Below are 23,508 nucleotides of genomic sequence, written 5' to 3'. Positions count from 1 at the left end.
ATTTGAAGCTTAGAGGAGATGCTCATTGGAGGGATAGACAGACGAGTTTAGGTGGCAGATTGACACATGGCAAAAAGATACGGATTAATTCAATATGTAGGTGGAAAGGCTATGTTAGAGGAGGCTTTCCCTCACCCACAATATGTATTCATAAAGAGACAGTCTGCACAAAATATGATGCCAATGATAGGTTTCTTCATGGCACACAATGAAGAAATACCCATTGAACATACATTGCTTTCTGCCCCCTTATGTCCTTCACATATGGATCTGTGGACCTAGAAAAAACTGAGGTATGTCTTAAACAACAAAGAATTTATTTGAGCTAAATTTGAGCCACTGCAGCCCAGGAAATGCTTCCAAGTTACTTTGCGAAGTGCCCTGGAGAACAAAAGAGATGCTGGAGCTTTTAAAGAAAAAAGGATGAATCAGGAGAGGGGGAGATTACAAAAGTTGTTTTTCAACTGCTACAGTTGGTGTGATTGTATCTAAAGGGACTGGTTTTAACAGTTAAAAAGGCTGCCTGTGGTAAGGGACCTTCCAGAGCTCAGCAGGAAGCAGTCAGCAGATGCTTTGGCCATTGTTCAGCCAGGAAGTTGTGACCTCCATCCACAGCCTGCCTGAGGTTCAAGCTAAAATGGCCTCCTGGCTCCATTTTAGATTCTTTGATTAACCCGTTGTCATTTTCCTTCATCAGATCCTAACACCAATTTCTGTCACATCTTGAGTATAAAAAGCAATAATAAATATGAAATTTCATAAGCCCAAGTAAAATATTTCCCCTCTTTACATTCACATATTTCTTCTGAGCTGAAATAAAACATCCCACATATAACCAATTATTTTTCTTTGCTGGGCAACAGATTTATTATTCGTTTACTAAAAAAAGTTTAGCACAAAGATATATTATGTAGAAAGATAAAGCATGACACTTTTTACATTTTCGCTGATTTTTGAAAAAGAGACATTTCTGGTAGGACTACATAAACACAGACATGAAAAACACCAACATCACATTTTTAAACAATTGGCAAGCACATTGGGCCTTAATAAAAATAAAATTAAACTGGTAATTTTGGAAACTGCATACTGTGATATGTGCACATGTTTCTTCTGGAAAAATCTACAAAGTTGGTTCCAAATGAAGATTACCTATTGGAGTAATTCAAAGGCAAGGAATATTTAAACCTAGTTGTTTCAAGAGGAGAAACAGTAACGGCAGCCATTAGATCTGGAAAGAACTGAGCACTTAAGATAGGCATTCTTATCTGATTCAAAAGTTAACTCTAGGTACTCAAAAGTTAGCTCTCTAGGTGCTCTGGGAGCAGTCTTATTCATTGAATTAACAATAGCTCGTATTAGAAGTGATGAAATTTTCAGTTGCCTTAGGTTGCTATTACTATCACTATCTTAAAGTCTTTGAGTCCAGCTTTTCATTATATATAAATAAGATTAGTTTCTTTTCATCTGTGTGATAGCCCTTCAAAAGAAAAGAACTTGAAAAGGTAGAAAAGCAAGGAAAACAGTAACAAAAGGACCAGTATGTGGAAGAGAGAGATAAATGCATAAAAAAATTTAGCTCAACTAAAATTCATTATTATTCAAATGGCATCCTGCCAGCTCACAAAGACAGAGGGGGATCATGAGGGCTTTCCTCTATGAACTTCAAATCTATGCAGGAAGACAGTAAGTTCTATGTATGTAATTCAAAAACAAAAGAATACAATTTCCAAGGTGAAGCAATAGGCATGATAGTATATGCCCAATAGCTGAGAAAGTCTGATGTCATTAAAAGAGGCTCCAAAAAGGAAATATATGTGATCCCATGCCAAGGGAGGTGTAGGATTTGTCACAGAAACCCCAGACAGGACGATAGCATAGGATAACCTGGGGGAAATGATTAGGCTGCTAAGGAGTCAGGAGTAACTCAGAGAAGATGTAAAGAGGAAGAGCAATAGGCAAGGCCCACAAGTTAATGGAGGGCCTTGAATAGAGGACAGAGGCATAGGAGTCTGATTCTAGAGCTCCTAGGAAGCCACTGTAGGTTTTTAAACAGGAAAGTAGCTTCAGAAGTAAGCAGATGTTGTGTATGCATTACATTAAAACAATCTGCTGAGTTGAATGAAAATTTGATCAAACTCATGTTTGGATGTACATAGTTTGATGTGGTCTTTCACTTTGGAGGTATGATGATGGACATGCAATATGGTTCAGATATTTATATGGTGAAAAGTTAGGATTTAAAAAGTTTAGTCATCTAATAATCTTACCTTTTAATAAACTGACATATGAAGCATTTATACTTGACTATGCTGAGATTTTTGCAAATATGGTTCCCTAAAATTATTTATAAATTATTAAAATTTGTTTATCAACTAAATAAATGCACATAGTACTATGGACTGAATTGTGTTCCTCCAAAATTCATATGTTGAAACCCTACCCCCCAGTATATTTGACCTTGACTCAAAGTCTTCAGAACCATGAGAAATTGATGCCCTGCACAGCGGTTCACACCTGTAATCTCAGCACTTTGGAAGGCCTCAGTGGAAGGATCGCATGAATCCAGGTATTTGAGACTAGCCTGGCAATAAAGTGAGATCTATGAGAAATAAATTCCTGTTGTTTAAGTATGGCATTATGTTATGATAGCCGGAGCAGACTAACATACATTGCAGCATTATAAACAATCTCAGACACTTCACTGATACTCTCTCTCCACGACATTCTCTAAATTTTTCTTGGCTTTACCTTAAAAGTGGGTGGCAGGCAAGGGGAACGTGAACTAATGGCTACTGGATGTTGAATTAGCACCTGTTACATGCCGTACATATATTATTGAATTTAATCCTGGTAGGCATATGTGACACAGTGATCTATAGGGAATGTTTCAATACAACTTTATTGGAAACAAGTGATAGAAAATGTGCACATTTTATAATCCACAATTAGGAGTCTTCTAAGTAGTATACACATATAACGAATTTATAACTGTTAACCACAGTGGACAATGAAAATAAAACACTCCTTGATAACTTTTCTGAAGGATAATCAATAATTTATTTCTCTTTAATTGTCACAATTACCACGGTTATCTAGCTACATGACCAATGTCACTACATATCACAGGAAGATTGTCCACCTACACTTTACTGAGACAAAGACAATGGCCATTTTTGTGTTAAATGTACAACGAGATGTTAACACCATTTATATGTTAAATGCACAATGGGATGTTAAAAAGCAGTGGCTTTTGTGTGTAAGACAAGATGTGGCACATGATTTATTACAAACAGGTTTGATTTCAAACATATTATGCCAAGAAACAAGCATAGAAATGTTTTGGCACTAAGTTGTTATTAAAGTAGAAAATAAGTAAACTAGAGAAATAAATCCAGATTTTCACTTACATTAGATACATTGAAGTAGGAAATTAATGGGCTCCTCAGTATTTTTGTGCAAGTTTTTTTTTGTTTTCTTTCCTTTTGTTTTTGATTTTTTTAATAAACGAGTAATATGAATATATCACAAGTAAAAGAAAGATCTCAGCCAAAACGAAGGTACCAGTATATGAAAAACAAATGAAAATTTACCAGGTATTTTTTGCTTACAAAAAATTTAAACTATAAAGAGTCACAAAATATATATAAAAACGCCACATTGAACGAGGCAATCATACTCTACCGAAACTGGTAGCATCCTCTGAAAATCAGTCACATGCATTCCATTCATTCGGTCATACAGTGGTCACCGACAAGAAGGCATTATGGACTCTTGTGCCATCTGGAGACTTGGCCCCATGGGTCATCAGTTCTTGGATTGTCATCCAGTTGTCCAAAATTTTCTTGTTTCTCTTCTTCATCATCTTTTTGTGACTCAGTTCAATGATATTGATCTCCTTCTTGCCCTCACTGCCACTCTGAGGGCTCTCCTTGAGACACTCTAACCGGCTGCGCATCATGAACTCACGGCGGCGGCGCTGCTCTTTGGCCCTAAGCAGGTGCTGCTTTCTCTCCTCTTTGCTCCAGTAGCGCCCCATTTTCATCTCGCTCATGGTGTCATCGTCTGTGGTCATGCCACTCCGCTCCTCCTTGATCTTTAAGGCACGTTCCTTCAGGATGCGGTCTCGCACGGGTCTCTTTGTGATGTACCGTGTCCCGTCGCTCCTAATTTTCACCTTCCATTCCATCTTGGGCTCTGAACACTTCTGAGACTCCTTGCACATGCTCACCAAACTGAGCTGACTCTGAGCATACTCGACGGCAGATTTCTGTTGAATTAACTGCATGTAGCTTTGATAATGCCGGGCGTGTGCTGGGATGTTTGCATATCTATATGAGGAGCTGTGGTAAGGAGAGAGGTAAGGGATGTGTTCGCTGTCTGCCTTCTCTTGATCAGGAAGCTTGCTGCCTTCCAAAATCTCCTTGCTTTCAGCGCTACAGCCTTGCTCAGTGGTTTTGGCTTTGGTGGAGGTCGACTCTTTACTGCTCTGTCCGGAAGAGGACTGGGTGGCTGCCATTGTGCTTCTCAGGTTTTTCTTATTGGTGAGGTTGATCATCCTTGGAAGGGAACTGTCAGGGGAACGGTCTACGGTGAGCGGAGTACTTCTGCAGCTCTCAGCTGTGTTGTAAGCACTAGAACTGTCCTTGTCAGACTTTTCTGGATGCTCCATGATGTCGTCCAGCTTTCCCCTTTGCAGATCTATGCTGGTGTTGTAATTCCGGAATCCTCCATCATGCAATGTCCAGATGTCTCCATACTGGTCTGTCACTTTCTGGAGCCTGTGAGCTTGCATGATATTCTGACACTCAAGCTCAATGTTTCTCAGCTCTTCATTAAGCAACTGTAGCTCATGCTCCACTCCCTCTTGCTCCCCTTGATTGCATTCAATTGTGCTGCTCGAGTAATACAGGTCATACTCTCCATGATTTCGAATCTTGCATTTGAGCTCCAAGAGCTGCCTGAATCTTTCACAGTCCTCATCTTGGTTGCCAACGCAGTCTGAGTCAATGTATTCACCAGACACGAGGCTCTCATTGTACTGAAGTTCAACACTTCCTAGAGTGTCTTGGCTCTGCCCCAGGTCTCTCTTGCTCTTCAAAGATGTGCTATTGGGGTCCTCAGCTGCATTCTCCTGCTCTGAGCTCTCATCATTTCGCAAGCTTTCATCTGTACGTCCTACTCCACTGTCCTTCTCATGGTTGTTGGATGAGGATGTTGCAGTGTCTGTTGTGCCTTCTTCTTCTTCTTGCTTTTTTGGCTAAGAAAATGATGTGAACAAAGAAAATGAAAGAACAAAGAAAATTAATTAGTTTGGAAGACATTGGTTATTAAAAATCTTGCTTGAAAACCAATGTTTCTTGCAAAGTTGCATCTCCTAGAAAATTGCTCTAATTTAAGGTCCATCACAATTTTAGAAATAAAGGAAATTAGCTCATGACAGCTTTTTATACAAGAAATGAAGAAAACAAAAGCTGCTTGAATATGGCTATGATATTCACTTGGATATAAATAAGACAGGATACATTCAAATAAGTGATTCTTTAGGTTTTCTCTTACTTGGGAAACTTGGGGGGTGAAGGTGGCTTAGTAATGTATCACTGGCTTAGTAATATGCTGACAATGGGTAAGCCAAACATCACAGAGATTTAGGAATAAGTTAACATTATGTACTGGAGTCTAGGACATTGTTGTCTATAGGGGAGGATGCTCAATCCCAGATGGATTCAGGTTATTAGTGACAGATTCGGGTTATTAATGACAGAGGCAAAGCTTCATCTTCCAGTGCCAGAATTTCTTATATGTCCAGGATGCCATATTCTTGAATACATGGGCTATGACCTCAGTGCACTCTAAATCATGTTTCTCAAAAGCAACAACAATGTCTTAGGACTCATTTGGGTTGTATAAGATTTTTCTACTCTTAACCAGGGATTTTTTTTCAAAGATAAGTTTTAGTCTATTAATAATAAAAATTCAGTCCCAGGAAAATTTGAACAGCACAGATTGCCAAACATGGGCATAATATCAAATAATTTTTGACATATATGTCACATATATGTATATATGTATCCATGTATGTTTATGTAGAGTGTGTGTGTGTGTATGAGTGAGAGAGAGAGAGAGAGAGAGACTCTGGTAATTTTTGGCTTTCATGTAAAACAATTAACTGTAATTGTCCTAATAAGATGCATGTGTTGTTCTTTCTCTGGGAATATTGTGAAGTTACTTTCACCTCTATCAGTCATCACATGATAATCTATAAGGCAGTTTCTAGATTATATCTGTCTCATGCCTAAGTTTATTCACTAGATAGATAGATAGTTAGATGGATAGATAGATAGATAGATGGATAGATAGATAGATATAGCTAGCTCCATCCCTCTAGCAGATGTAATTACATAATTAAATATAATCAAGCAAACAGCTAGTGCTAAATAAGGATGGAACAGGTGATAAAAGGTATTCTAAAAGAAGTCTAAAAGGTATCTCTAGATAATCGTTATTTTGTTCCACAAAAGTAATGGCAGAAAAAAAGTAACATAAATTGAAGAGGCGAGAACATAACCATGTATCAGTATCAGTTTATTTTATGACTCTCAATCTTTCCCTGGAATATGTTCCTTCATTTGTTGAAAACACACTGAGATTTATCTTACATGTCTTGTTGATTAAAAAAATTATAATAAGTAACTGCAACTAACAATGGAAAGCTTGCTGCATCCCTAGGCTGTGACTTACAAGGTGACAATAGTATTTAATATGGCAATGTCTGTATACTATACCATATAACTCCCAAAGGGTGTTATTGATACTGGGCAGTTGAATTTATATATCATGTTATTTATAATTATATTTTTCTAATATCTTGTCATGAGCTGAAAAATACAAGAAGACTAGTAATTTTTTTCTTATTTCACATGCAGATGAAATAATAATGACAAATTACGCTATTGGAGATGTTGCACAATGTAACAGCATTCATAAGACCAAGAATACTATGTAAAATGAAACTTTCCATAAAGTAGGTTCACATATGGGTATGTATTTTATTTTTTCAATTGAATTTTCCCTTTTCTTTGTTATTGGTCTATGAACAACTGTGAAAATAAAAAGAGTTTTCCATTCTCAAACCTAGAATTCCTAGTTTCTAATGCAATGTTACCCTATCATTTATCATTTCCCTATGGAATTATTATAGTGACACGCAATGTTTCTACCTAGACATTTCTAATGTAGTATTATTGTTTATAAGGGCAAAGGATTTTTAAAGGTTTCTGTACTTCTCATCATTTTTTTCATTTCATGGTGAAGAAAAATTTCCACACAATGAGAATCTAACCTCAGGGACATCTAGTGTTACCTCACAAGACCTAACATTTGCATTACCTCTGATGAGTAGGCAGCATTTGATACCGTATCACTTTTCCTGGACAGGATTTCTCCCTGCTTGCCTTATTCCAACATCCTCCTGTCAATTCAGTATCAGGTCACATTTTGTATCTAAGAAAAAAAAAGGCCTGGAGCAAGGACTTTCTTGTTTGTAACCAGCAGCTGCCACCAAAAATATCTTTATTTGTGGCCAGTGTTGAAGTTATACATAAAAATTTTAATCTGTCCTATCTGTATTGAAAGGCAGTTACCAGAGTAGCGATATTACTTGTGAGCATGAACTTCTGTTTGTGGAGTGGCCAAACTCCATATGATGAGCAAATGAGTATATCACATATGACTATGTTGATGCTATACTGTGTAATCTAATTATGTATTTAATATGTGGACATGTGTACACACATACACATTTCTGTTATGGGATGTTAGCAACCTGAATATTTCATTATTCAGCGTGGTAAAGTGATAGAATGTTTGTGCTGCATGTTTCTAAGCCTGTCAAGATTTTCAAAAAAATTATCATCTTTTAAGATGTGTTAAGAGTTAATGTTGAGGCCAGGTGCAGTGGCTCATTCCTGTAATCCCAGCACTTTGGGAGGCCGATGCTTGTGGAGCACTTGAGGTCAGGAGTTCGAGACCAGCCTGGTCAACATGGTGAAACCCCATCTCTACTAAAATTACAAAAATTAGTTGGGTGTGGTGGCAGGCCCCTGTAATCCCGGCACTTTCAGAAGCTGAGGTTGGTGGAGCACTTGAGGTCAGGAGTTCAAGACCAGCCTGATCAATTTGGTAAAACCCCATCTCTACTAAAAATACAAAAATTCGCTGAGCATGATGGCATGCACCTGTAGTTGCAGCTACTCAGGAGGCTGAGGCAGAAGAATCACTTGAGCCCAGGAGGCAGTTGCAGTGAGCTGAGATTGTGTCCCTGCACTCCAGCCTGGGCGACAGAGCGAGACTCTATCTTTAAAAAGAAAAGAAAGAGGCTGGGCGCAGTGACTCATGCCTGTAATCCCAGCACTTCGGGAGGCCGAGGAAGGTGGATCACGAGGTCAGAGTTTGAGACCAGTCTGACCAATATGGTGAAACCACGTCTCTATTAAAAATACAAAAATTAGCTGGGCATGGTGGTCCCTATAATCCCAGCTACTCAGGAGGCTGAGGCAGGAGAATCAATTGAACCCGGAAGGTGGAGGTTCCAGTGAGCCAAGATTGTGCCACCGCACTACAGCCTGAGTGACGGAGCAAGATTCCATCTTAAAAAAAAAATATATATATATATATATATAAAAAATACATATAATAATAATAATGTTGAGAATACGAAGATAATTAAACAAATCTGTAAACTGAAAACAAAATTATATCAGGCAGATAAATGACATGAGTGTAACATAAAAAATCTAGAATATATTGAGTTTGTTTTTGTAAAATGGGAAAACGACAATAAAAATAATATAATAGTCACACTGTGATCTTTCACTTATTATGAATCCATTAGTGACAGCAGTTCTACTCATTTTTCTTTGTTTTCTCAGTTTGAAACGGGGTGCTTGGAGTATATTAGTCGTTCAAAGTTTTTAGTTGAATGAATATGTGACTTCAAGGCAAAAATGTCAATAATCTCAAACTATGCTATGAGAAATGTTGCACAAGTTATGCTATGGGAAATGTGTCAACAGCAGCCATAAGACCAAGGATAATCTCTATGATTATTCAGAATATACAGGTGTAATCACGCCATCCAGTACGCAAATAAAACTGATGGTTTACATCACGTCATCTTCATCCTATAGTGATAGCCTAAGTATTCAAATAGATACATTAATATTTTAAAGTAAAAAAAAATTACTTGTTGGGGAGGCTACCTCAGTTTGTTTTCAGCTGGCATATTGAGAGGCAACACACATTTTTTACTCTGAAATTTCTGCAGTGAGTTTGAAGTAGTGCCTCGGTCAACATTTGAATACTACTGTACTGTATTCACAATGGTCCCCAAGCTTCCCAAACTGGAAATGGAAAATCATTTTATTTATTCCCTCTGCTTCATTTGAGATGACCATTTGCTCTAAAAAATTACCATGACAGAGATGTTTGATTAAACCCTTTGATTTTGTTTTCATCTCCATTTATGGTTACACATTAAAAAAGAACAAGCAACATTTCAAATCATGTAGTTCAAATTGTTGGCCCTACCTGCTCCACCTCATTGGCAGTGGGCTGCATTGCTTCACTATGCTCTTCTTCCAACATCTCCAAGTTTAACTCCTCTAAGAATTCATTCCTTTCATCTTCCAGCCAGCCTTCATCTAGCTGCAAAAGAATACATTAGTACATTATATCATGTTAGTGAGAACTCATGGTAAAATAGAGTAAACTTAAATGGCCGGTGCCCGACGAGTTCCTTTTATCATAATGATTCTCTTCAGAATACCAGCCTCCCATGGTTCACCTTTCAGAAAGAAGAAAAGGTGATAAAAAAAAAATTGGACTCTTATGCCTTTTATCCTTTCCTGAAACAGGGCTACAGATTTTCTCTCATAACCAAGTAAATCTCACAGCACAGAACATTACCTTCTTTCAAAATGTATGAAAAGCATCCTGCATAATCCACAGCTGTCATGCTCATTACCTCCAACAGTCCCGTGTTAAAAGGACTGCCATGCTACTAATAGGGCTATGAGACAATTGGGCTTTTTTCTTTAACAACAACCCCCAACGAGACTGCATACAAAGTGCCCCGCATACACTCATGCTATCCTCATCCTGCTTTTTTCTTTTTAGGTGGGCTCCCATATTAACAAGATGGCTGCTTGCCACAAAAGAATCTACAGACAACATTTATTTTGTCTGTAAAGGAAGGAAAATTCTAAGTTATTCTTCTCAAAAAAAAAAAAAAAAAAAAAAAAAAGGAAAGGAAAGCAATGTCACTCCATGTCTATTTTAATTCGTTTTCAAGCCCAATTTTATAGGAAAAGCACCACAGTGGATGTGACATTTAAGGGTGGTGGAGTGGTGTGGGGCGTGCAGGGTTTTGTTTATGGGTGCTGAAAACAAGTATTCTTGTAGGACTCTTAACGCAAATTAAACTGAACAAATCCCTTCGGCTTTTCAATACAAAGTGGAAAACTAGTGGTTACCTGGCTAATATGATCAATGTTGACAGTACAGATAATTTGCCTCAAAGTGGATTTTTGGAGCTGGATTACATAAATTAGCTGTCTATGCTGATTAAATTAACTGGATTATTGTCAAAACTCTGCATCACTCTGTACAAAGAAATAGCAGCATTCTAGTGAGCAAACATGGATAATAGTTTGAGATATTTTCACCACCAGTGAACTGGCAAAATAAGCTTTTAAACATAACTGGACTTCTACAACTTAAAAACAAACTAGAAAGGACATTAAGCTGCACCAAAAGAGGCATTAGCATATATGTATCATCTTTATTAATATGCAGGCAAATCATAGATTTTATAATATCTATTAAAGGCCATGTAGAACTTCAATGACCTCAAATTTAACTGGGGCCCAAAGTGCTGGCACATTTGTTCATCCTCATTTATCTTAATGTGGCCTGAATAAGTTGATCAAATGCCTTTGACTTTGATATGCAGATGAGCTATGATAATTATGCCAACTAAAAATGTAAATTCGGTCCAATTGATAATTGTTCAAATTTTACATTCTTTAACCTTTTTCAAGTATCATAAAGCTACAAATGCCAGACCTCATAAAAAATTACTTAAAATGGGGAGTGCTTACTTTTCTCAAACACATCAAGGAATTTTTCTTTAGGTCAAAATAAAGTATTTTCTGACACTGATATAGTGAATGATGAAACAGAGTTTTTTGAGGATTAAATGAAGTGGTGGGGAAAATAAAGAGAAAATGGTCAAAATTAATGATTTCCCGTAACTCTTTTCTCATTGAGTAATCCAGTAGATTCCTGAGTTGCCAGACATAGTCATTATATGTCTGTTTTGATAAGGCTTTCTTTTAGGCTGGAGGTGCACACAGCCCAATTAGCAAAGGGAGATTCTTCTTGCTCACTTCCTTCCTCTCTCCTATTTCCCCCTTTCTACCTAGCTGTGCATTCACTACAGTCTGAGTCTAATGTAATGGCAGAGACAGACATCTCCCTTGAGCTGAGATGTGGGAAAAGAGGGATAGTCATTACTAAGAGTGGGGATCTATCTGCACCAAAGGGGGCCACATGTGGCATTTCAGAGACAGGAACAACCTACACTGTCTCAAAGGTATGGCTACAAGTTCTTATGAGAATCCTCTCTGCCCCAGTGTCTTGCGGGAAATAGGACAGAAAAGCAATATTTTTAATGGTCTCTGGAAGAAAATGGGCAGAAAATGAAAGAGAGTTGACAGGAAATGAGGAAAATGAGTTATTTAAAAATACTGCACAGATGAACAATACTGCCCCTAGCAACTCTGTAGATCATTTCCAAGAATCTAGAGAGTATTTGAAACATTAAAAATTAAAAAAAAGCTAGAAAAAGCACACAAAAAGCTTCCACATTCTCCCTGAATAAAATATACATGCAACAAAAACGAAACAAAACCAAACCAATAATGAGATACAATGAGTTCAATGGAAAAATATGGGTGATATAAAAACAAGATTTTTTTAGTGTTTTTTTTTTTGCCACTTTATAGCATGCACTGATCAAATTACATTTTTAAAGTATGGTCTTGAAATGTATTTCTTTTCCTGATTTCGCTGGAAATCTGTTTTTTTTTTTTTTTTTTTTTTTTTCTGTAGGCAATTAGCTTCCTTCCAGTGGCATGAAGGTTTCTTCAGGATCAAGGGGTTAATGCAGATCGTAATTTTGACAGGCAGGACAGCATCCTATGGAGTCAGACAACCATCTTTCATCAAGTGTGGAAAGGGAAATCTCATTTGAAATTTCATCCTTCAGCATTGACTCTTTTGGAGGAAAAGTTCAGAAGTGTAGCCAGATATTCAGATTTTCCACTGGTTCTACCCAGCGTTTGTATTCCATCAAAGATGAACAGGATCTGGTCTTATGTCATTAATTTCTATTATTTCTACAGCCCATTATGGCCACTATGTGGCATAGTTTAAGGAAATGCTTAGTTCTAAATTAATGACGTTCTCTAGCAGTTACATGGAAAGGGCAGGGAAACCACATTATAACATAAAAATATCTTCTCTACAATAGAGATGGCAACTTCAATTTATTATAAATTTCACTAATGTGCATTTATCCCCTTTATTATGTTCTTTTTTGAAGAAAATGGGAGCAGAGATAACTGGGTTGAGAGATTTCCAGATAATTGATATAATTTCATATGCATTTAAAAATTCGCTCCCATATAGGCAATGTGGGGGTTGTGTGGGCTTGTTTCCCCACTCCTAAGACCTCAGGTGTGTAAGTTTACTCTGCCCCAGACTATGGCAAACTTTATGGGAACCATTTAGAATGGGCAAGGGCATAAAGGAAATATATGCGGAAAGGGTGATCCTTTATAACCACTATATTCAAGTCAGGATTCAGTCTGACACTGAAATACACTTACTCAATGTAATTTATAGATAGTATGTAGTTACTGAGTCTGAAAAATATCAGATCAATAACCAAGGAGACAAATGGCAATATAACTAACTTTACTCAAACTACTGACAGATGGATAGACTGGTGACAATGTATTGTCCCTTCTGCCTTGTGGTGAGAGATAAAAAGGATATAAAAGGAAGCCCCAATGGTACTTTTCTTCCACCATTACCTTTCCTTTACTTTCATGACATCTTCTTCCATAAAGATCTAAAAAATTTATTTAGAAGCTATCAGTTTGTTTTTGGCTGGACAATTGTTTTGGTCACACTAAACTTGGAAAAAATTCATTTAATATACATGGAACCAGATCATGCTATACAAGACATTTGAATTGATAAAGTTATTTGAAAAAGATTTAAGTTGATGACTAGGTAGGCTAGTGTTTCTCTCATGGAGATTCTTCCAAGAGACCTTCATATGCCATTTAAATATTTTCAGACGGAAACCTAAAGCAAGGATTCACACAGAATTAAAAGGATCTATACAGCCATTTTTCATTTGAGTATTTATTTAAGTAACTGGAAAATTGAAGGAGAGAATCACAATTCAATTTGGTATGCTTTTCCCCTCTTAAAAGGGATATTTAGCTGCCATTCTATGGAGCAATATAAGGAAGTCTTTAATGTATAATATTTTTGACAAGTTAGGAAAGATCAGTCTTCACTGTATTTTGTATACCTTAATTGCTTTCATATGTATTTTAAAAATTCGCTCCCACATAGGCCATCTGGTGGATTATGTGGGGAGAGATAACCATGATAATGATTTAATAGAGAATAGCAGATAATGAATATAAATTCATTCACGAATTTACACTCAGTGAATTCAATGAATATAAAGTTCAGTCTCAAGACTTTTGATCTCTGTTCTGACCTGAATCTCTGGCCTTGCAACAAGCAGCACGATTCTCTTACACTCATCGTTAGACAGCAAGGCCACGGCTTCTTCTCGATTCTGGACATCTTCCCCATTTATCTAGTAAACAAATGAGAGTGGCACATTAGTTTCCATTTCCACAATGCTGCACACAATAAATGGCAAATATCAGCTCATTTATGGTAAATGTATGGACAATGAAGCTCACACAATGGGCTCATCTTCAGCCCCTCAGCACAAAGTGCCTTCACTCAATTACGCGCTTACTGTAAGAGCCATATCGATCCCTGAAGGATGGCGGACATCAGAGGAAGCAGTTATGTTCATAAATGTCCAACCTGCGCCCTGGCAACATACATCTAGCAACACAATTAACCAGCTCCTGACAGGTGACGTTCATCTTTCTTCGCTCAGAGTAATGGAAGTGTCACTCTGAGATAATAGTGCTGGGGGAAGAAGGACTGGCAATACCACAACTGAAATCCGTCATCCTGCACGCTCGCCGCGAGCCAATTAGAGAGCTGCAGTATTATCTCTCACCAGGCAATGCTCCCAGGCCACTGCTGATTGCATTTTTATTTAATCATTTCATATTTGTGTGTGGGTCTGACTCAGTTGCCCAAACATCATCGTCAGGATAAATCTCAGTGTTTAACTGATCAAAGTGAAGTAACATTCTCATCAATACTCCACTTCCCTTCTAATATTTATCCATTTCCTAAAGCATAAAACTAACGAAATATCTTCAGACTCATCTTTTAAATAACTTTTAACAATTTTTTAAAAATTAACATAGAGTAAAATTGAATTTTTAAAGTAATGATGAGTGAAAGAAACCAAGCTTGAGTAAACTTTAGATTTCATGGAAAAGATTCCAGTGGCATTAGAAATAGATCTTCTTACTTTTTCTAAGTTCTAAAGAAAGAGTAAATGAGATTTGTAAAGTTTATTTTTTTAAACCACATTTTCATGTGCAAATATATTTAGCTCTTAATTGACAAAACATTTTCCTTTGGATATTTAATGATTATTTTCTTTTATTGATTACTAACTCCATAGAGACAATAAGATTTTTGATCCATATATGTAATCAAATAATGTGGAAAGAATTTACAACTAAAGAGGTCAAGTAATTCTGTCTAAAATAGTATTAATTACTTGAATAAATTAAACAGATGGAAAATGTGGCAGCACTGACCATTCCTTTTTCAATAATTAATCTAATGTCTTTCACTAAGGACTTCTGCCTAAAAGCATAGAGTAGACTATTGAGGTTTTTCTCCTCATAGGTCTCTGGGTTTCTGGCTGATACATGAGGACAGACGTAATTATCTGAAAACAAGCCCAGGAATTTCAACTTTGGACCATAATAAACAATCCTTATTCCTACACTCTTATATGTATTTAGTGCAAGGAAAGCAGACAATGATAATAAAAAATATATATATGGGTACAAGTTGTGTTTTCTTACTCCAATCACTGTCATTTCTCACTTGTATACATAGAAAGGAAATTCAGTTGTTGTAAGTTTCACATGCATTCCCCATTTGTTTTTGCAATTCACAAATAAAATTCATTAAATTAGGAAACAGAAACTATGATTCCACAATGGGAAATAATGACTGGGAAGGATATGTCGTGGTTTGTCGTAAATACCTCTGGAAAAATATGTGTGTACTAACTCCAAGGCTTTTTTTCTCAAATAAAGATAAATTGGCAGTGGTGGATTCCACTATACCTCCCCTACCCTCTCTTAAGTGTAGTTTTAAAATAATGACTTTGCAGTATTTATTTGCACTTTGAGGGCTTATGTCTGTTTCATGGTAATTCTTAGTAATATATTTGTAATGCATCTATTTGTCTGTCAAATATGAACCTGTTTATTCATCTCTTCTCCACTACAGGCACATCTGATCCTGAGAGAATTGAATTGGGTGATCTTACACAGCTTACCTTCATCTTTTCTGTTTGAAATATACTTCTCACTTCTTTTTTTCCTAGTCTCCACTTGACTATATATATATATATATGTGTGTGTGTGTGTGTATATATATATATATTTCCTCATTCTTCATCTGAATTTCACTTACCATTAATCTAAATAGTTATTCATGTTAGTCTAATGCTGCTATTATGTTTGCTATCTTAAAATGCATATAATAATAGTGCCTTGCCCAGAGGGTCTTTATAAGGATTACATGAGTTGATATAGGTAAAAATCTTAAATAGCACCTGGTACATAGAAAGTCTTCAATGTTGGCAAATATTACTGTTGATGTTATTGTTATTGTTGTTATTATTATCATAATTTATATTTTAATCCTTAGTAAAGACAAGTCTCTTTCATACTAAGTAAAGCAAATAGAGTGAAATTTATGGAAAGTAATTAAATGCATAGTAGTAAACATGGTTTTATTTTAAAAGATATCTACCTCATATGTATTTCTAACCCTTAGAGGACCATCAGGAAATAATGTGGTTGCTTGTCTTTTCGTTTCTTTATAGTTGGTATTCATCTCTCTCCCCTGAGAACTCATTATGACCAGAACTATGTTCTCTGGTCCTGGCAACAATTAGTTCTTATTTTGGGGCAACAGATCATTTCTTGCAGAAACACTTCTACCTTCAGGATCATACCTCAGATGAAATCACTGCCACAGAAACCTGACATTAAAATGTAATTTATTATTTCTTTTAGAAAATAAGTGCCACACTTTAGCCAACCACTTGATAGATGCTATTGTACTCAGGACATTAGTTTTATACCCAAACTGATACTGGGGCAAGAAATGTAGCCATGGGTTTCAGCAAAGATACCTCTCAAGGAATGAAAAGAATTGAGGAACAGAATCAGATAGAGTTTTCCACCTTCGGTTGGTCTTGGTCCTGAAATAATGGCTTATAGTTACAGGATTGTTTGTGGGAATGCAGCCTGCTGTGCTGGGAAAATACCAGACAGACATGAAAGTGGAGGACCCAGCAATAAGGGAGGGAGACAAATGAGTAGTTATGTTACATAGCTTAATGGAGGACTTCCACTTTAGGAAAACAGAGGAAAGAGAACCAAGGAAAAGACAGCAGGTAGGGTTTTTTTTTTTTTTTTTTTTAACATAACTGTCTCATTTTCTGTACATCGCCATATGTAAATGTTAGTTTCAGAATGGAAATTGCCTTGGCTAAGAAGAGATCTGTGGTACTTATATGGATAGATCTTTCAAAATCTCACTGTAGGCCCAATCTCCTGTATCTGTGTATGAGTGTGTTTTGTATGTGTGTGTGTAAAGTCCTAAAAGCTTAGAAATGAGATGTAATATAGCTTTTCTCTTCCATATACCAATATCTAGGTTTTTTCTATTATTGTACCAAAGGTAGGTGGGCAACTCAAATTCTTGACATTGAACCATCAATGGAATTTCTTAGGAAAACTCAAGAATCTTAGGCAATAAGAAAAGATTTATTTCAAATGTGTTTATATTTTACTATGGAGACAAAGGAGGTGATCAAAGTATGGAGACATAGATGTGGAAAGAACAGAAATAGTGGGGAAATATCCAAAGGGAAGAAAGCGAAAGAATAAGAGAACTAGGGTATTAGTTTGTTCTCACGCTGCAATAAGGAAATACCTGAGAATGGGTAATTTATAAAGGAAAGAGGATTAATTGGTTCACAGTTCTGCAAGGCTGGGGAGGCCTCAGGAAACTTACAATCATGGAAGAAGGCACCTCTTCACAGGGTGGCAGGAGAGAGAATGAGTGCCGAACAAAGGGTAAAAAAGTCCCTTATAAAACCGTCAGTTCTTGCAAGAACTCACTCACTATCACAAGAACAGCATGGGAGTAACTGTCCCCATGATTCAATTACCTACCACTGGGTCCCTCCCATGACACACAGAGATTATGGGAACTACAATTCAAGATGAGATTTGGGTGGGGACATAGCCAAACCATATCAACCAGTTTATGTGTAGAACAGAGAAATGAAGAGAGAGCCCATTAGAAGTCCTGTTGTTTCACTGTTTGAGTTCTTGTAAAGTTTTGTCAGGAAGTCATCCTTAGGAACATGATTGAGCTTTTGGCCAACATGAGATTAGGCTGCTTACATGGAATATTACAGGTTTACCATCCCAAGGAGAAAAGGAGAATATAGCATTGCCTCTTTGGAAACTCCTTGGAAAGCTGGTCACATATGTGGTCTTTTACTCTTGTTATCTGACTCAGAAACGCCATATTCAGCCCTGAAATTGTGTGAGAAAATGTCCTCTGATTAATTCCTGGAGACATTTGATATAAGTTCCTGGAAATGACACAGCAGACAGAACTGTGAAGGAAAGAAAAAGAAGAACTTTCCTTGCAAACTAAAAACACAGTAGAACCACAACTATTCTCAGGAAGTTGGTTTCTGGTTTCTCTTCTGCACAATCCCTACTGTATAACAATCCCCTTTGTGTGAGAGCACGTGTGTGTGTGTGTGTGTGTGTGTGTGTGTGTGAGTGAGATGTCACTGGGTGAGGTCACCTACAGACCCATAGTATGCTACATTAAGAAAAGTTTGGCTACACAATGAGGGCAGGGCCATTGACATACTTAGGTCAAATGAACAGAAAATTAAAATCACAATTGCTCTTAAGGGATTCATTTAAATAAAAGCCATCCGAGAAACTTTAAGGATAAGAGGTAAATCCTCTGTTTTTCCCATTCTCATCTCTCTGGGAAAGGAGTCATTAACTGCTCATTAGAGGGTATCCCATAATCTCCTCATCAACCATAAGGGAGCTATTTGTCTCTGGGTACAATTTTGTCAAAGTGTTACTTAATATAATTTCATAATCACCCTTAAGACTCTTTGTTTCCTATGTGTGCAGACAGAATTGTATTCTAGGTTTTTTTAGTGGGACATGTATTAAGTGTGACATGTTTGTCACAGAATATAAAGTAATCAGGGAGAAAACAGCACTTCAACATCCTGCTATTGTTTCCTTAGTGAACCTAGACCATTAAGGAATGCTTTATTATCTAGTAGGTATTTTCTCTAAAAACTTATCTGCCCACAATATCCCTAAGGATCTGGAAGTGTCATAGCATACAGTATGCATGTATGGAAACACACCCACTTTATTTCTATCCAACTATACCCACAGAACAAATGAATGAAATTTTAATAACTGTATTTGTGTATCTAGCCTACGGAAAAGTGCTTAGCTGGGAACTAGGAAGAGAGCCAGGTACAGTAGAAAGTATGAGATGTGAAGTAGCTGGCAAGAGGAAGACCTGCCCGCTGGCAACAGCAAGGGAGGAGTAAGAAAAATGACACAATATAGACCTAATGCATCTGCAAATGTATCCAGACAAGGTCATTTCATGTTGGGGCACAGGTTTTCCAGACTTTCCAATCACTGAGCATTTGACTCTATTATAGCATTGTGGAATGAATGCTGGGTATAACATGGCTCTGAGCATCAAATGATTACATTATTTTCAGTATATTTTACTGGAGATGTTAGCAAGGTGAACAATATATTTAAAATTATTTCAACATTTAAAAAATAGTAAAACATTTTTGAAGCTTTTGTTATCTGGATGATACATGAAAATGGTCCCTTTAATTTCTTGAGGAGGCTATACAAGCAAAGCTTTCCAACAGATGTTACTCATCTATCCTATCATTCTCTCCACTGAATACCGTGGTTTCATTCATTGATTTATTCATGTGCATGTGTTAAAGATGACAGAAATGTGGTGGCCAACAAGACTATGTCTTGGCTTCCTGGTTCACTTTTCCTTCCCCCATGTATGACAGACATAGCTCTGTTTTGTTTACTGTAGATCACTATTTAGGGAGCTCATGGAAGGAGAAATTATAAACTTGAGGTTTTCTGATAACTAGTGGGAACCCAAACGATCATTAATTCACACTTTGTATTCTTTCCCGTTTGGAGCCTTAGCAGAAGGTCCATGGTGAAAAAGGAGCTCTGCACTATCTAGCTAGAAGAAGAACAGGCGGTGAGGAGGTGGTGTGATTCCATGAGTGTTGTCCTGAATAAGGGAGAGAGCTGCAGAAGGCTGGGCAGGACATGTGCCCAGGCAGTGCAGGCAATGTTACCATGACAGTGTCACGCTGTACCGTAATCATCTGTGTATGCTCCTGTCTTCCTAAACAGAGACGGCGTGCTCCAAATGCTGGACAATAGCTTGTCTATTTTTGAAGCCCTGGTTTTCAGATTCCAAAAGTGTGGAATCCAAACAAAAACAAAAACAAAAACAAAAACAAAAACAAAAACACTCTCCAGGGGTCTGTATCCAACAAGGAGAAATAGGAGCTCTGGAACTGTGGCAGTGACGTTTTAACAGCTTATCGCTCCCTGGATTTATCATTCAAGTCCTCTTCTGTGTTTCACAGTTGTGATCAGCAGTGAAATTCCATCCCAAAGGACCTCTGGTCTTATCTTGGGGTTGATCTGTTTACAGGAGCTGGGGACCTTGTGTGTCTCCCTGCAGCCATTCTTGTGTTTTTGAGACAGTGTCTCACTCTATCATCTAGGCTGGAGTACAGTGGTGCCATCTCGGCTCACTGCAACCTCCGTCTCCCGGGTTCAAGTGATTCTCCTGCCTCAGTCTCCAGAGTAGGTTGGATTACAGGTGCCTGCCACCATGCCTGGCTAGTTTTTGTATCTTTTAATAGAGATGGGGTTTCACCATGTTGGTCAGGCTGATCTCAAACTCTTAACCTCAGGTGATCTGCCTGCCTTGGCCTCCCAAAGTGCTGGGATTACAGGCGTGAGCGACCGGGCCTGGCCCCTGCAGCCATTCTTTATGGGAGAGGACTCAGAAAGGAGAGAGCAAGCAGGTGAAGGCAGGTTTAGGATAGAAACTGGCTTTCAGCTATTCCTGATTTGGCCTAAAACTCTCTTTCCAGCCTCACATCCCTCCTACAGTCTGCTTACTATGTCTCACGTAAAGCTGAAATGTAATCAGTCTCTATGTTTTCACATTTCCAAGTGGGGAATAAAACACATTCTCCTTCATCTCCCAGCAACTCATTAGTAAATACAGTAGTGCACTACACAATAACTTTTCAGTCAACAATGGACTGCAGATAAGTCAGTGGACCCATAAAATTATAATACCTTGCTTTTACTGTACTTTTCTATGTTTAGATACATAAAGACTTACCATTGTGTCACAATTACCTACAGTATTTAGTGCAGTAAAATGCTGTACAGGTTTGTAACCTAGGAGCAATAGGCTATGCCAGCTAGGCTAGGTGTGTATGTAGTAAGCTGTACCATCTAGGTCTGTGTAAGTACACTCTCCAATGTTTACACAACCGGAAAATCATCTAATGACATTTCTCAGAACATATTAAGTGATGCATGACTGTAGTTGAAACTTCTTCAAACTTCTAGAATTTCATATAGCAAAGGAACATCTAGATCCATGTTCACTTAGTTTTTTCTGGAAAAGGCAGCAATAACTGCCGCTGCTAGTAATAATAGCCATTAATATTTATTACGTACTTATGCACTGTGTTAAGCATATTGTGTGCATAATCTCATTTCACCTTCACAACAATAATAGGTTATTATTACCATTTTTTTTAAGATGAGGAAATAAAGCTTAGGATGAGAGGAGGTTAGGCAATGTGCCAAGCAAGCTGGAAGAGAAGTCAAATTTGACTCCAGAGATGGGATCTGAATCACTAATTAGTAGCTAATCACTCTTAATAAATCACACCATCCTTAATAAGTTTTAAATGATAGCATTTTTTTTTTTTTTGGTTTTGTAGATGTTAATATCCAAAAGCAAAGACAAATTTTTTTCTCAACAGTTTACAAGAAACAAAATAAGCCGGGCGCGGTGGCTCACTCCTATAATCCCAGCACTTTGGGAGGTCGAGGCGGGTGGGTCACGAGGTCAGGAGATCGAGACCATCCTGGCTGACATGGTGAAACCCCGTCTCTACTAAAAATATAAAAAATTAGCCGGGTCTGGTGGCGGGCGCCTGTAGTCCCAGCTACTCGGAAGGCTGAGGCAGGAGAATGGCGTAAACCCGGGAGGCGGAGATTGCAGTGAGCGGAGATTGCGCCACTGCCCTCCATGTCGGGCGACAGAGCGAGACTCCGTCTCAAAAAAAAAAAAAAAAAAAAAAAAAAAGAAAAAGAAACAAAATAAAATAGTAACTTTGGACAGACCGTGGGAAACTAAAGGAAATTACTACAGCACCTACTTGCAAAATCCGATCCCCTTCTCGAATCCGGCCGTCTTTGGCAGCAATGCTATTTGGGTCAACCTATAATAAAGAGGACATACATCTTCAACTGAATATGAAACATTCCCTCAATAACTTAAAAATATGGTTTTAAAATATATTTTGAAAAAACTATTGCAAAATTCTGTGTTGATTTATGACAGTGCATGCCATATTTCTCTCCATCAAAACTCACTGATTCTAAAAATGCAAATGAGCTATTTTAGAATGAACAAGAATAAAATTGTGAGGACTAGAGCAGAACTTACTCTGAAGACCAGTTTTCCACCCTTCCTCTTCCTCTATTTCTTCCTTCCTTTTTCCCTTCATTCTTTTTTTTTTTCCACATTCCTTCATTCATTTGTGTATCCCAACTGTCACACATGCTCTTCAGTTGACGTGAGATGATAGTAACACCAGGACTCTCTGGACCCAGGAAATTTACTTTCTATGAGATCATTTTAAATCCTGCTTTATCTGTCTTGGTAAAGCTGATAGCTACAGTGTAAGTTCATCCCCCCCCTTTTTTTTTTTTGTTTTTTTTTTGTTTTTTTGAGACAGAATCTCGCTCTGACTCCTAGGCTGGAGTGCAGTGGCGCGATCTCGGCTCTCTGCAACCTCCGCCTCCTGGGTTCACGCCATTCTCCTGCCTCAGCTTCCCAAGTAGCTGGGACTACAGGCGCTCGCCACCACAACCGGCCAATTTTTTGTATTTTTAATAAAGGCGTGGTTTCACCGTGTTAGCCAGGATGGTCTCAATCTCCTGACCTCGTGATCCACCCGCCTCCACCTCCCAAAGTGCTAGGATTACAGGTGTGAGCCACCGCGCCTGGCCCAAGTCCATACTTATTAAAGATAATTATGTCTCATGGACATATTAATTTATAAAGAAATTTACAACCTATATTGCTCAAGAAACACACACACACACACACACACACACATCTGATCCATGCATTTGATTAGTACCACTTTACATGTGGGCTAAAGTATATTTACTACATACTATTTTAGAATGTATAGATATTTAAGGCTCTATTAGGAGGTTATCAGCATTTTAATGGGCTAAATTTGAGTGATGACTTACAGTTTACTGGGGGTAATTTCATCTATCAGATTTCATATGATGGCTTCAAACTTTATTTAGGCTTGTTGCACCAAAGCTTTATTTTTAAAGCAAACTGTTTCAAGTGTAGCATAAGGTTGATGCATTCTATCCATATGTTAGATATTACTTTCTTATTAGGGGTGCCAACTAATAATTGAGTCTTAAATCATCAATCAAGAATAAATGACACTATAATTACATGTAAGAGGTAAAAGGAAAACATTCCTTCCAAGTACATATGTTCAGATCCTGTGGCTTCTTTCTCTTCCCTGAATAGTGCAGTTCCAATACT

The 23,508-nt window shown here is 37.6% G+C and overlaps 1 protein-coding gene across 3 annotated transcripts in view; it reads right to left on the bottom strand.

Moving 5' to 3' along the window:
• Nucleotides 1-3,036: 3,036 nt before the first annotated feature.
• PDZRN4 (PDZ domain containing ring finger 4) overlaps nt 3,037-23,508 on the bottom strand; it is a 415,257-nt gene continuing 394,785 nt past the window's right edge. For all 3 annotated transcript variants that reach the window (XM_015151453.3, XM_077953187.1, XM_015151454.3), the window contains 4 exons: nt 22,088-22,150; nt 13,862-13,963; nt 9,589-9,705; nt 3,037-5,260 (listed from right to left, as the gene is read on the bottom strand). In XM_015151453.3, the coding sequence (XP_015006939.2) occupies nt 3,737-5,260; nt 9,589-9,705; nt 13,862-13,963; nt 22,088-22,150 (1,806 nt within the window). In that variant the 3' untranslated portion in view covers nt 3,037-3,736. The remainder of the gene's footprint in view (nt 5,261-9,588; nt 9,706-13,861; nt 13,964-22,087; nt 22,151-23,508) is intronic.

This window comes from Macaca mulatta, chromosome 11 (genome assembly GCF_049350105.2).
Source record: "Macaca mulatta isolate MMU2019108-1 chromosome 11, T2T-MMU8v2.0, whole genome shotgun sequence".
NCBI lineage: Eukaryota > Metazoa > Chordata > Mammalia > Primates > Cercopithecidae > Macaca > Macaca mulatta.
This window is presented reverse-complemented; position numbering and strand designations above follow the sequence as displayed.